The 14,547-nt window shown below is 36.1% G+C and overlaps 1 protein-coding gene across 1 annotated transcript in view; it reads right to left on the bottom strand.

Moving 5' to 3' along the window:
• The window catches only part of ZFYVE9 (zinc finger FYVE-type containing 9), a 134,979-nt gene that overhangs the window by 65,741 nt on the left and 54,691 nt on the right, over positions 1-14,547 (bottom strand). Inside the window, exons 7-9 of the mRNA XM_047085321.1 lie at positions 12,852-12,972; positions 6,612-6,734; positions 4,543-4,698 (exon numbers count right to left, since the gene is read on the bottom strand). Coding sequence (XP_046941277.1) covers positions 4,543-4,698; positions 6,612-6,734; positions 12,852-12,972 — 400 coding nt within the window. The remainder of the gene's footprint in view (positions 1-4,542; positions 4,699-6,611; positions 6,735-12,851; positions 12,973-14,547) is intronic.

A 14,547-nucleotide genomic window follows, 5' to 3' on the forward strand; every position in this document is an offset into this window, starting at 1 on the left:
AAATAGAACTACCCTATGGCCCAGCAATTGCACTACTAAGTATTTATCCAAAGGATACAGATGTGCTGTTCAAAGGGGCACATGCATCCTAATGTTTATAGCAGCGCTATTGACAGTAGCCAAAGTATAGAAAGAGCCCAAATGCCCATTGACTGATGAATGGATAAAGAAGATGTGGTATACAACAGAGTATTACTTAGCAATCAAGAAGAATGCAATCTTGCCATCAGCAACAACGTGGATGGAACTAGAGTGTACTATGCTAAGCGAAATTAGTCAGAGAAAGACAAATATCATAATGACTTCACTCATATGAGGACTTTTAGACACAGAACAGATGAACATAAGGGAAGGGAAGCAAAAATAATATAAAAACAGGGAGGGGGACAAAACATTAGAGACTCTTAAATATAGAGAACAAACTGAGGGTTGCTGGAGGGGTTGCGGATGGGAACATGGGCTAAATGGGCAAGGGGCATTAAGGAAGATGAGCACTTGTGATGAGCACTGGGTGTTATATGTAGGGGATGAATCACTGGGTTCTACTCCTGAAATCATTATTGCACTATGCTAACTAGCTTGGATATAAATAAAAATAAATAATAAATTAATTTAAAAAATAAATTTTTAAAAATAAAAACAGCCCAGATAATCTAGAAAAAGAATTAGTGAAATGCAAACCATAATGAATACTATTTTATTCTCACCATTTTACTATTTTATACTCACCAGATGAGCAAAAATTAAAACTCTGATGATATCAAATGTTGGCAACTCTTATATACTAGGGATGGGGACAGGTAGGCATAATTGGTAAACTACTCTGGGCAACAGTTTAACATCATCTAATAAAGCTGAAGATATCCATACCCTACAAACCAGCAATTCTACTAAGTGTACATGTACAAAAATTTTGGAGAACATGTCTGAATAATAATAAACTGGTGAGAACAGCAAATTATCCATCAGGAGAATAAATTGTGGTAAATTTATATAAGAGGTATAAAACAGTAGCTGCAAATGAAATGAACTAGAACACCAGAGCTATGAACATATGCCAGAAACATATGGTGGAATGAAAAAAGCAACCCACATAAAATATATACAGTGTGATACCATTTGTATAAAGTTTAAAAACATGCAAAACAATGTATTATAATCTTGTGATAAAATTACAGAGAAAAGCATGAAAACTACTAACACAAGACTGATGACAGTGGTTACCTAAAGGTTAGGAAAGCTTAGAGGGAAGATGTAATCAAGATTGGTCACTGATCAATGCTTCAAGGGGTTGGTCATTATTTCCTAAACTGGGTATCTTGTTTATGGGTGTTTATTTTGTTATTTTGCTTTATAACTTCCAAAATTATTTTTAAAATATATTTAAATGCTTTTATATACACCAAATAATTTTTTAAAGGTAAGCAAAAAAGTTCAGAAGAAGAGATTACTTCTATCTGGGAGGATTATTAGGGAAGAGTTCATGAAAAAAAGTCATCTCTGAGTAAGGCTTAAGACAACTGAGGGGCACCTGGGTGGCTCAGTTGGTTAAGCCTCCAACTCTTGATTTCAGCTCAGGTCATGATCTCACAGTTCATGAGTTCAAGCCCTACACTGGGCTCTGCGTTGACAGTGCAGAGCCTGCTTGGTTTTCTTTCTCTCTTCCTCTCCCTCTATCCCAAAATAAATAAACTTATTTTATTCTGAAGGCAATATAAAGCTCATTAAAAGTTTTGAGTAAGAGAGGGAAACAACCAAACATTAACTCTAGAAATAATAATCTGGTAGATACAATTCTCATTTCATTCAAATACATGTTCTGAATGTCTATCTGCAAAAATCAAGTACAAAAGATAGAAGAAGGGTGGGGAGATGGCAAGAAACAATATATAATCTAGAATCTCCCATGGCATTATAATAACCAGAGGCATGCTTAAAGTCTCAGAATGTTATTACTCACAAAATGTAATTTTCCCTCTCACTTTGGAAAGCATAAGCAACTATGCATGACAAAAAAAATTATATATGTTAAATAAGAAACACATATATACACATTATTATCAAATATATATAGATTAAAAATACATAGGAAATTGTAAAGAAAGTTCATTCAAGGGCTTCTAAGACTTTTTTTTATACTTTTTTAAATGTTTACTTTTGAGAGAGGGAGAGAGAGAGAGAGAGAGAGAGAGAGAGAAAGTGCCAAGTAGGGAAGGGGCAGAGAGAGAGGGAGACACAGAATCTGAAGCAGGCTCCAGGCTCCGAGCTGTCAGCACAGAGCCTGACGTGGGGCTCGAATCCATGAACTGTGAGATTCAGTTGGACACTTAACTGACTAAGCCACCCAGGAGCCCCTGAGCTTTTTTTTTTCCTCTTAAGTTTATTTATCTTAATTTTGAGTGCACGTGAGAGAGTGAGCACGCAGGAAAGGGGCAGAGAGTAAGGAGAGAGACAGAATCCCCAAGCAGGATTTATGCTGTCAGTGCAGAGCCCAATGCAGAACTTGAACGCACAAACCATGAGTTCATGACCTGAGCCGAAATCAAAAATCAGACACTTAACCGACTGAGCCACCCAGGCATCCCAGGCTTCTAAGGCTTTTTGAGTGATTTATGGCAGAGTAACCACCATGCAAGTGATAGAGTATTCAAGGCTTTCACATTCAGGAAATTTAAGACAGAATTTGCCAATTCCACGCAATGTGTTACATTTAGGTGTAAAAGATGTTTCCACTTATTAAAGATGTTTCCACTAATTAAAAGATATTTCCACTTATTAAAGAAAAATATAGTGAAATTATATATCAAGTTGCTACTTTGATTTCTAAAATACAGGATTCTTAAAACTGGTATAACTCAGATGCATACCTGTTTTTTAAAACTGCTATGTACACATAGAGGCAACTGACATAATGTAAAGAATAGTAGTCTGGGAGCCTTAGTCCTAGTTCTGCCACCAACTAAGTCTGTGATTTAGACAAGCCATTAACACCTCTCATTTTCCTCATCTAAAAACGTCTCATTTTCCCTATCTAAAAAATGAAGAGTTTGTACCAGATGATCAAAGATACCTCCTAGTTTTTATGAGCTGCAAAATGATTTCTATTTGAGGATAGACCCTTATAGATTACTTGTTTAGGCCTTTGAAATGTCATTTACTTGGATATATATGTGGATGCCCTCATTCTATATTACAGATAATATTTAAAACAGCTTACATGTGTTATAATCTCACCTTAGACTTTCACTATTATCTTACTGTCGGTTCAAAGTAAGTTTTGTTGTAGAAATTTTGCATTTTAATATGATAGTTCAAAATGGTCTCTACTGATATAGAAGGATACTTCTGGAAAATGAGTAACCACTTATGGTAAACATGTACTTTAATGACTCATGCAATGACCACAGCCTTTCCTTGTTGGTATTCCTCAGAGCTCCATTCTCAGCTCTAGTCTCTTCACACTGGCCTGTCCCATTCACTACCATAGTTTCAATAATCACATAAACACCGAAGTCTCCCAAAACTGTATTTTAGCCCAGATCTACTTCCTGAGGTCCATCTGTATCCACATATTCATCGTCTATTTACATATTGCCACTGTTGTCAATATTTCAAACTCAACACACTGAACAAAGAACCAATCTCCCACTCCTCTGCCAGATCTGCTCTTCTTCTATTATCTCGATGAATAAGAACACAGTCCACTCAGATGTCCAAGCCAGAAATGTGAAGCCACTGACTTGTCCCCTCTTATCCCCCATATACAGTTAATTACCAAACCCTACTGAAATAACACATCACTGTCTTTTATCTTTCCGATACTCTTTATTCCCACTGCTATTACTAAATTACTTTATTAAACCCTGATAATTTCTTAATTTCTTGCTGGATTCTAATAGCTTTTTATTTTTTTTTTCAACTTTTTTTTTTTTTATTTTTTTTTTTATTTTTGGGACAGAGAGAGACAGAGCATGAACGGGGAGGGGCAGAGAGAGAGGGAGACACAGAATCGGAAACAGGCTCCAGGCTCTGAGCCATCAGCCCAGAGCCCGACGCGGGGCTCGAACTCACGGACCGCGAGATCATGACCTGGCTGAAGTCGGACGCTTAACCGACTGCGCCACCCAGGCGCCCCTCTAATAGCTTTTTAAAAAACAACAAAGTGTTGGTGAGGATGTGGAGAAAAGGGACCCTCATGCATATAGGTACTGTTAAGTGAAAAAACAAGTAGTAGGTTATGATTATGCTTCCTTCTACCAGGTACCAATATCATGACCCCTAAACCACTCAAAGGAAAATATTCTTACATCATGGTCAATGGATTCTCATACAACTTTGATTCCAGCCTCTGTAAAATAATAATGACTACACCAAGTAAAGCACTAAAATTTATATTTCCTTAAACCTTGGCAAGTTCTAACTTGCTACTGACACCAAAGTCCAATGCCAGGCTTCCAAAATTATGATTGTTATTTTGCATCTGACTCCAAAAATTTTTATCATCTTATAAAGGGTGCACACTAAGTCATAAAGCGTCCCCACCTGCCAGAGCATCCCGATAAAGCTGCACAAAATGATTGAAGATATCCTTCGGCAAACACTTCTCATCCGGTAGACACTGTAGAAGAATGACTATCTCAGACTGACCCACTGCATGCATTCCCTTGGTTGTGAAACACCAGCACTTCCTGTTCACATCTATAAATGGAATAAATATATAAAAATAAAGACATTCTTCTTAATATTTTCCTTTAAAAATGCAGAGAAACCTGTGTTATAATACAGCAAAGAACAATATAGGTCATACTGAAACTATATAATTCAATTGTGCACTATAAATGCATTGAGCCAAAAAACAACTGTAGAAAATAAAACATACCAATGCCTCTGGCTTTAAGCAAATACTTAGAAAAACAACTGGAAGGGAAGTAAAAGAAAAAAGCAAAAGAAAATGCAATTAAAACTTTTAACTCCTATTATTGGAAGGTGTAATTACTAAAGAAAAACATTTCATTAAAAATAAAATAAATAAAACAAAACTAGGTATCCTAGGCTATAATGATTAAAGAATATATTCCCCCCCCCCACCTGTATTTTAAAAAAGTCACTCTACCAAGGGAAATAATTACTTATGTAAAACTAGAAACAACAACAATAAAAGCCAATATTATAGCTTTGGATTCAGCTTGTGGCCTAAAAAATATATACTTTTACATATACTTTTTAAATTTAATCTGTGACTGAAAGATTATAGCTTTTTCTTTTTTTTTTAAGATTTTATTTTTAAGTAATCTCTACACCCAATGTGCGGCTTGAACTTTATAACCCCGAGATCAAGCATTGCATGCTTACTGACTAAACCAGCCAGTCCTTTTTGGGAGAAAATTCTAGATAAACAGAGATATGATTTTACTTGGTTTCATTCTGTAAAAAGTGGTGAAAGTGGTGAGAGGATGGCTCTTCTGGACTACTTACTTCCACTTCTTTACCTTAAGGCTTTGTGGAGAACCAATAGCACAAGCCATATGTAGTTAATGTTCATTCTTTGACACTTTTATTATTTATACTCCAACACAATAGGATCCCCAAAGGAATTGAAATAGGATTCAAATGTAATTATAGATATCACAATGTATATCAAAACTAATAGATTCCTTTTTCTCACTTTAGGGAATGTTACTTTACGTATCTAAACAGGAAGCACCCAATCCAACTATATTAAGATGGTGTACACTTCAGGAATTCTGGGTTAGCTATTTTCTAAGTATAAATTATGAACTAGATATGGTCAACTGAAATTTCAAGCAAGTTATTTTAAAATATGATTCTAGAAGGAAAGGAGGCAAGCATTAATAACTGGCCAAACATACAAGGGTACAATTAACAAGTAAACCAGAAACCTATATTTTATTAATATAGAACCTCAAAGGAAGTAGCATATAGGTGTTTCTGGTGTCTGAGGTCAACTTAAAATAAGTATACAGTGAGAATGAGAGGATAGTTCCCCAGTGCTTCCCTCCTTTCTCCAAAACTCTGCCTATTAACATTCATCCAGGATAAATGCATTCTCTATTTTCCAACACCGTCTTAGAATCAAGATTCTAATTGTCCTCTAACTCATTCTGATGCCCAAGAAACTAGCCCCAAGAACTGAGAGGTTTCTGAATCTTAACTTACAAGGTACTGAAGTTTTACTATGTGTTAGCTAACTAACATTTCTCTCAAATAAGGCTTTGCACACAACTAAGGTGTATGAGATTTAAATCTAGCATGTAAATTGTTTGACCCTCCTGGATAATTTATCCACCTCCTCTACTCTGGTGGGGAGTTGTGACGTAGCACATCCATCTCAGGAAGAACTTAGATCAGTTCAACTTTTGTTTGGCTTTCCTCCATGGAAAATTCATCTATCTCATCTTAAGAGTTTCAGTTAGTCCCATAGTTGTCCTCTGGGATATATTATACAAACCAACTTCTTCTGTACCCAGTTTTCAGTAAGCTGTGGATCCATCCATATAAAAATACTTGTGTGTATCGAATTTGTAAGCTTTACTTATTATCTATGAGTCAGTAAAGTATCTCATTTTAATTAAAAAAAAATTCTAACTTACAATTTACAATTTTAACCATTGACAACAAATTTGCATTTAAAACAAATACAAGTGGGTCAGGGCCACCATCCTCTAATTGCTGCATTACTGAAATCTGTGATGGTTTCTCTTCCACAGCATAGTCTGTAAGGAAAAACAAACAAACAAACAAAACATGTAAAGGATTAGTTAAAGGGAGAAACCAAGAAAGAAATCTGATGGAGGAATGGGCTGATTATCCACAGGAAAGAATAAAGCATTTCATTTGTAGTTAGGGTGAACATAGGTTTATACCTGCTGTCTTAGTGTCATGCTAATAGTGTCCCTTTCATTCTCAAAAGTAACCCAGTCCAGTTTGGATGAGAACATGGTTATCCTATGTATCGGCTTCTCCACAAAATGGTTTATGCCATAGTCTAAAGACAGCCCTTTAATTTAAAAAAATTCACTAACTATCATAAGAAGAATTTTACATATTACATGTTCTAAGGCCAACATTTAAAATAATCCATGACGGACAGAGGTGTGTAGGAGATGAGCTAGATGGGTGATGGGTATTAAGGAAGGCACTTGTTGTGAGGAGCACTGAGTGTATGTAAGTGATGAATCACTGAGTTCTACTCCTGAAACCAGTATTGTATTGTATGTTAACTAAAATTTAAATAAAAAATAAGATAAAGTGAAATAAACCATGATATACAATAAAGTGGTAATAGAAGGTAAAATAGTTACCTCTGGATGAAAAGATGTTGAGGGGTTGAGGTAGAGTAGAATCCTTTTTATTCTATATCCTTTAGTACTGTTGAAATTTTTTACCATTAAAAAATTAAACTTTAGGAGCACCTGGGTAGCTCAGTTGGTTAAGTGACTGACTCTCTTTATATCGGCTCAGGTGGTGATCTTGCTGTAGTGAGATTGAGCCCCACATCATGTTCCGCACTGAGCATGTAGCCTGCTTGGGATTCTCTCTCTCCCTCTCTTTCTGTCCCTTCCCCCCTCTCAAAATAAATAAATAGATATTAAAAAAATTAAACTTTAAAAATGTACCCAGATAATAAAAGTATCATAAAGTGACTGGTTTCATGACACACTTCCTCTAAGTCAAGAGTTCAGTACGTATATCAATCGCCAAAATCACCAGTAAATCACACAACAGATTCCAAACAAGGACAAGTTATTACTTGAGATCTTGCACAGAACCTTTCCCATTTAATCCCTGAAAGCACAGTACGTGATATTCAGCCATGCTATTTTGAATGACAGTAGCCTTCCCAGCTTGAAGTCAAAATCATGGATAACAACTACTGTAGAATGTAAAGATACAGAAAAGGAACTGAAAACCTGTAAGTTGCATGTTGTTTGATTAGTCATATAAAATGCATCATTATACTCAAACTTTCACTCTTCGCAGATGACATGATACCCTATGACATGATACTCTATGGAAAACCCAAAAGACTCCACCAAAAAACTGCCAGAACTGATCCGTGAAATCAGCAAAGTTGCAGGAAATAAAATCAATGCACAGAAATCGGTTGCATTCCTATACATGAACAAGGAAGCAACAGAAAGAGAAATCAAGGAATCGATACCATTTACAATTGCACCAAAACCCATAAAATACCCAGGAATAAATCTAAACAAAGAGGTGACAAATCTATACACTGAAAACTATAGAAAGCTTAGGAAAGAAATTGAACAAGACATAAAAAATGGAAAAATATTCCATGCTCATGGACAGGAAGAAAAAATATTGTCAAAATGTCAATACGACCCAAAGCAATCTACATATTCAACACAATCACTATCAAAACAACACCAGCATTCTTCACAGAGCTAGAAAAAACAATCCTAAAATTTGCATGGAAACAGAAAAGACCCCAAGTAGCCAAAGCAATCTTGAAAAAGAAATCCAAAGCAGGAAGCATCACAATCCCGGACTTCAAGCTATATTACAAAGCTGTAATCATCAAGACAGTGTGGTACTGGCACAAAAACAGACACTCAGATCAATGGAACAGAATAGAGAACGCAGAATATGGACCCACAAACATATGGCCAACTAATCTTTGACAAAGCAGGAAAGAACATCTAATGGAATAAAGGTAGTCTCTTCAGCAAGTGGTGCTGGGAAAACTGGACAGCGACATGCAGAAAAATGAACCTGGATCACTTTCTTACACCATACACAAAAATAAACTCAAAATGAATGAAAGACCTAAATGTAAGACAGGAAGCCATCAAAATCCTCCAGGAGAAAGCAGGAAAAAACCTCTTTGATCTTGGCTGCAGCAACTTCTTACTCAACATGTCTCCAAAGGTAAGGGAAACAAAAGCAAAAATGAACTACTGGGACCTCATCAAAATAAAAGCTTCTGCACAGTGAAGGAAATAATCAGCAAAACTAAAAGGCAACTGACTGAATGGGAGAAGATATTTGCAAATGACATAACAGATAAAGGGTTAGAATCCAAAATCTATAAAGAACTTCTCAAACTCAACACCCAAAAAACAAATAATCCAGTGAAGAAATGGGCAAAAGACATGAACAGATACTTCTCCAAAGAAGATATCCAGATGGACAACTGACACATGAGAAAATGCTCAACATCACTCATCATCAGAGAAACACAAATCAAAACCACAATGAGATACCACCTCACACCTATCAGAATGGCTAACATTAACAACTCAGGCAACAGCAGATGTTGGCAAGGATGCAGAGAAAGAGTATCTCTTTTGCACTGCTGGTGGGAATGCAAGCTGGTGCAGCCACTCTGGAAAACAGTATGGAGGTTCCTTAAAAAACTAAAAATAGAACTACCCTATGACCCAGCAATTGCACTACTAAGTATTTATCCAAGGGATACAGGTATGCTGTTTCAAAGGGGCACATGCACCCCAATGTTTATAGCAGCACTATCAACAATAGCCAAAGTATGGAAAGAGCCCAAATGTCTATCAGTGGGTGAATGGATAAAGAAGATGTGGTGTGTGTACACACACACACACACACACACACACACACACACACACACAATGGAGTATTACTTGAAAATCAAAAAGAACGAAATCTTGCCATTTGCAACTGTGTGGATGGAACTAGAGGGTATTATGCCAAGTGAAATTAGAGAAAGACAAATATCATATGACTTCACTCATATGAGGACTTTAAGAAACAGAACAGATGAACATAAGGGAATGGAAGCAAAAATAATATAAAAACAGGGAGGGGGACAAAACATAAGAGACTCTTAAATATAGAGAACAAACAGAGGGTTACTGGAGGGGTTGTGGGAGGGGGGATGGGCTAAATGGGTAAGGGGCATTAAGGAATCTACTCCTGAAATCATTGTTGCCCTATATGCTAACTAATTCAGAATTAAATTTAAAAAAATGCATCATTATAGACAGGGAGAACAGATACCATTTCCTACTGACGAAAAGAAACGAAAAAACTATTTTTTGGATGTAAGGGGAAATGTCTACTCTGCCAATGAAAATATTTATTGAAAAGAGAAATACTAAGTGACTTTTATTTTTCTTTTTTAATGTTTATTTATTTTTGAGACAGAGAGAGACAGAGTGCGAGTGGGGGAGGGGCAGAGAGAGAGGGAGACACAGAATCCAAAACAGGCTCCAGGCTCTGAGCGGTCAGCACAGAGCCCGATGCAGGGCTCGAACCCACGAACCGCGAGATCATGACCTGAGCCGAAGTTGGACGCTTAACTGACTGAGCCACCCAGGCGTCCCTAAGTGACTTTTAAAAAGAAGAAGATATTTGTACGAAGTTATTCTACTGGAATACAAAATTGCAAAATTCTGGTGAAGAGACAGTAATAACTAGTTGTTTCTTAGTAGGAGAGGTTTTGATAATTAGATTTAATGAAAATGGAACCTTGTACTCTTATTTAACAATAGAGTAGGCCAATTTAACTTATAAATCTAAGACTTACCAAAATAACCAAAATTTGAAACTTAAGTCGTAATTTTACTAACAAAAGACTATTTTTAGAGGGTTGTAGTAAAGTAGCAAAGGCACTATATAATCAAAAGATGCTTAACTTTATATGAAAATTCATTGTTAAACTATTTGGGACATGGCATAATACCTTCAGCCAACGTTGCTGAGAGCCCACTCTAGGCCCAGCACCATAGTAGGAGAAGACAGAAACGTAAATTAAGACTGGAGGAATGCATGGTCTAAGTGAAAGAATCAGACCTATAAAATATCTAAATTACAATAAGAAAAGTGTTAGTACAGTAAAGGTCTATAAGAATTCAAATGGAGATGAATTAAAAATGCTACTACAGGGGCGCCTGGGTGGCGCAGTCGGTTAAGCGTCCGACTTCAGCCAGGTCACGATCTCACGGTCCGTGAGTTCGAGCCCCGCGTCAGGCTCTGGGCTGATGGCTCGGAGCCTGGAGCCTGTTTCCAATTCTGTGTCTCCCTCTCTCTCTGCCCCTCCCCCGTTCATGCTCTGTCTCTCTCTGTCCCAAAAATAAATAAACGTTGAAAAAAAAAAAAAAACTTTAAAAAAAAAAAAAAAAAAAACTTTAAAAAAAAAAAAAAAAAAAAAAAAATGCTACTACGGGGGCGCCTGGGTGGCGCAGTCGGTTGGGCGTCCGACTTCAGCCAGGTCACGATCTCGCGGTCCGTGAGTTCGAGCCCCGCGTCAGGCTCTGGGCTGATGGCTCGGAGCCTGGAGCCTGTTTCCGATTCTGTGTCTCCCTCTCTCTCTGCCCCTCCCCCGTTCATGCTCTGTCTCTCTCTGTCCCAAAAATAAATAAACGTTGAAAAAAAAAAAAAAATTAAAAAAAAAAATGCTACTACAGAGGTAGCATAGGTAAGAATTCAGAGAAGGGTTTTTCACTAATCTGGGATTCTGAAAAATTGAGGAGTTCTTCAAGGAGTCTCCATTATACAAGGGTATGCTAGGCAGAGAAAAGGAAGATAAGGAAAATATTAATTACATGAGTACTTTGCACCTGGCACTGTTCTTGCTATATAACTTCTAGTATGAAATCTGATTTAATATTCACAATAACTTTTAAGTAGGTGTAGTTACATAATTTTTTTTAAGACTAGGAAAAAGATTCAGAGAGGATAAATGACCTACCCACTGGATCACAGCTAGAAAATAAGGGTACTAGGATTAGAATTCAGGTTTGTTCAGTTTTGCAGTCCAGTCCATTCTCTCCCCACTATTCCACAGCATATGAAAAAATATGGAAGTGTAGAAAGTGAATATTCAGAAAGAGTAAATAATCTGGAGTATGCTGGGGTATTGGCTAGAAACAAAGTTATAAAGGAATGTTGAGATAAAGTTACAAGGAACATTGTATGCTAAAATAAATAATTTATACTGAAGGCATTGGGAATCCATTGAATGCTTCTAAGCCAGAGCAATATATGATAATATCTATGTTTAAAAAGATAATTGGCAACAACATGGAAGATAAAATAAAGGAGAGAAAGAATGAAGGCAAGGAGACCAGGTAAAAGACTAGGATAAAAGTGTGGAAAGATTATTGATAAATCATCTCCTAAAAATGTACTAACTAAATGCTGATCTGGATCTATCAACAACAAACTTTCACATAAAGATAGGCATTGCTTTGACTGGATAGAAACTTTATTTCTTACCAGAACACTAAAAATGTTTTTTTAACAATAAAATTGCTACTTAAGTTCAGCGGTCTCTGCTTACTTTATGTACATTTCTGAATGCATATTATACTGCAAGACAAAAAGTTACATTAATGTCCTGACTTTATCAGGTGGGCCAATCCTACAACCATAAGCAACTCTTAAGAGTATTATGTGCTTTAAAATATAGAGAAAAAAGTGCCAATGAACTACATTTGTATAATATATACTTCCAACGAATGAAATGACCTTATAAAAACACAAAATTTACTCTAAAACTATCAGTAACAGCAACAATTATTCTCATGCCACTGAGTAGCTGTTTTCTTTGTTGGAAAAGAAAAAGGTAGTTAAAACTCAAATTCTCTCTTAGAAGATAACATCTGGCATACTTGCCGTAACTATGACTGTTTAAATGTTTCTTTTTTTTGTTTTGTTGTTTAGTTTATTTATTTTGAGAGGGAGAGAGCATGAGCAAGCACAGCATGGAGCCCAAAGTGCAGCTTGATCTCACAAACTGTGAGATCATGACCTGACCCGAAATCAAGAGTCAGACACTTAACCGACTGAGCCACCCCACGATCCTTGTTTAAACATGTAAGTCCACATACCTCCTTTTACACCAGTGGAGATGAGAATGGGAGGAAGCCCATCTTCAGGAATTAGGTTCATTGCACTGCCAACAGGACTTCCAACCTGAGTTATACTCCCAGAGAACAGAGAAATATCCGTCTAGGAAAGCAAATCAGCAAAGTGAGCATTACAGACAAGTCAACACTTTAGCAAAATATAAATGGGATATAAATGGGAATTTAAGTGAAAATTTGCAATCCATACTTTTTGAAAAATAGCACAAATTTCCCATTAACCTGTGGTTTATTTCCCAAAGGACTGGGTTTATACTATGAAAATATTTCCAACTGTATAGTTTCTCTTTCTGGCATCATGAAATCAGAATAAGAAAAGAGGCCTTATAGCCTGGGTTAAAGCTTTCTTTACCCAGGTCTTCTCTGCCATAAAAGAAAATATTTTTTAAAACCACAGTGGCAACAGAAACACAATTTCAATATTATCTCATAATTTCTGAACCTTCAGTGAGTGCATGTGGGTCCATTTAAAGTCTCATTTTCATTGATTTTTAAAAATAGCTTTGAGAAAAGTGGTGATAGTTGTACAGCAATGTGAATGGACTTAATGCCACTGGTTTGTACACTTAAAAATGATAAAAATGGCATATTTTACATTATGAATATTTTACCACAATAAAAAAATTAACAGATAAAATACAGAGATTAAAATAAGTCATTGTTTTCATTTACTATACAATTAAATAAAACTTCAAGTTCATTTTTCTCTTCATTAATATGAAGATCATATTTACTACACTATTTAATAAAGTATAATGTTACAAAAAGACATTTCGGATAGAGTTAAATCCACTTAACAATTTAACAGAACATACTCAAAATCTATTAAAATAATATTCTCCATATTCTATACAACTTAAGCAAAAAGAAAAAAAAGCCAAAGACTAGAAATAATCCAAATGTCCATTAACAGGAAAACAGATAAACTGTGGTATATCCATACAATGGAACACTATCCAGCAATAAAAAGATACTAACTTTTGGTGCACACAACATGAATAAATCTCATAGTCATTAGTTTGAGCAGCTAAACACAAAAAAGTTAGAAGCTACGTACAAAACGATATACACTATATGTTTCCATTTACATGAAATTTAAGAACAGTCAAAACTAATCTATGGTGACACAAGTCAAAACAATGGGGCTACCATGGAGAAAATTAGGCAGGTATTGACAGAAAAAGGGCATGAGGGAACCATCCAAAGTGATGGAAATGGTCCTGGAAAATACCCAGGTATTTTCACCTGGGTAGTGGTTGCACAAGTGTGTGTGTGTGTCTATAAGTTCATCAAGTTGTCTCCTAAAGATTAATGCTCCCTAAATACTTTACTATCTAGATTTTATACCTGAATAAAGATTAAAACTATTTTTTTAAAAATATGTCCATGTTGGGGCATCTGGGTGGCTCAGTCAGTTAAGCATCTAACTTCAGCTCAGGTCATGATCTCTCAGTTCATGGGTTTGAGCCCTGCATTGGGCTCTGAGCTGACAGCTTAGAGCCTGGATCCTGCTTTGACTGTGTCTCCTTCTCGCTCTCTGCCCCTCCCCAGCTCATGCTCTCCCTCAAAAATAAATAAAACATTAAAAAAATTGTTTTAAATGTCCATGTCTTATATTTTTATCTATGCTATCTATAAGTTAGGATGCTATCAGTTTTTA

This window comes from Lynx rufus, unplaced genomic scaffold (assembly GCF_022079265.1).
Source record: "Lynx rufus isolate CCGP_SWC_20201006 ecotype Redwood Valley unplaced genomic scaffold, mLynRuf1.p SCAF_2, whole genome shotgun sequence".
Classification (NCBI taxonomy): domain Eukaryota; kingdom Metazoa; phylum Chordata; class Mammalia; order Carnivora; family Felidae; genus Lynx; species Lynx rufus.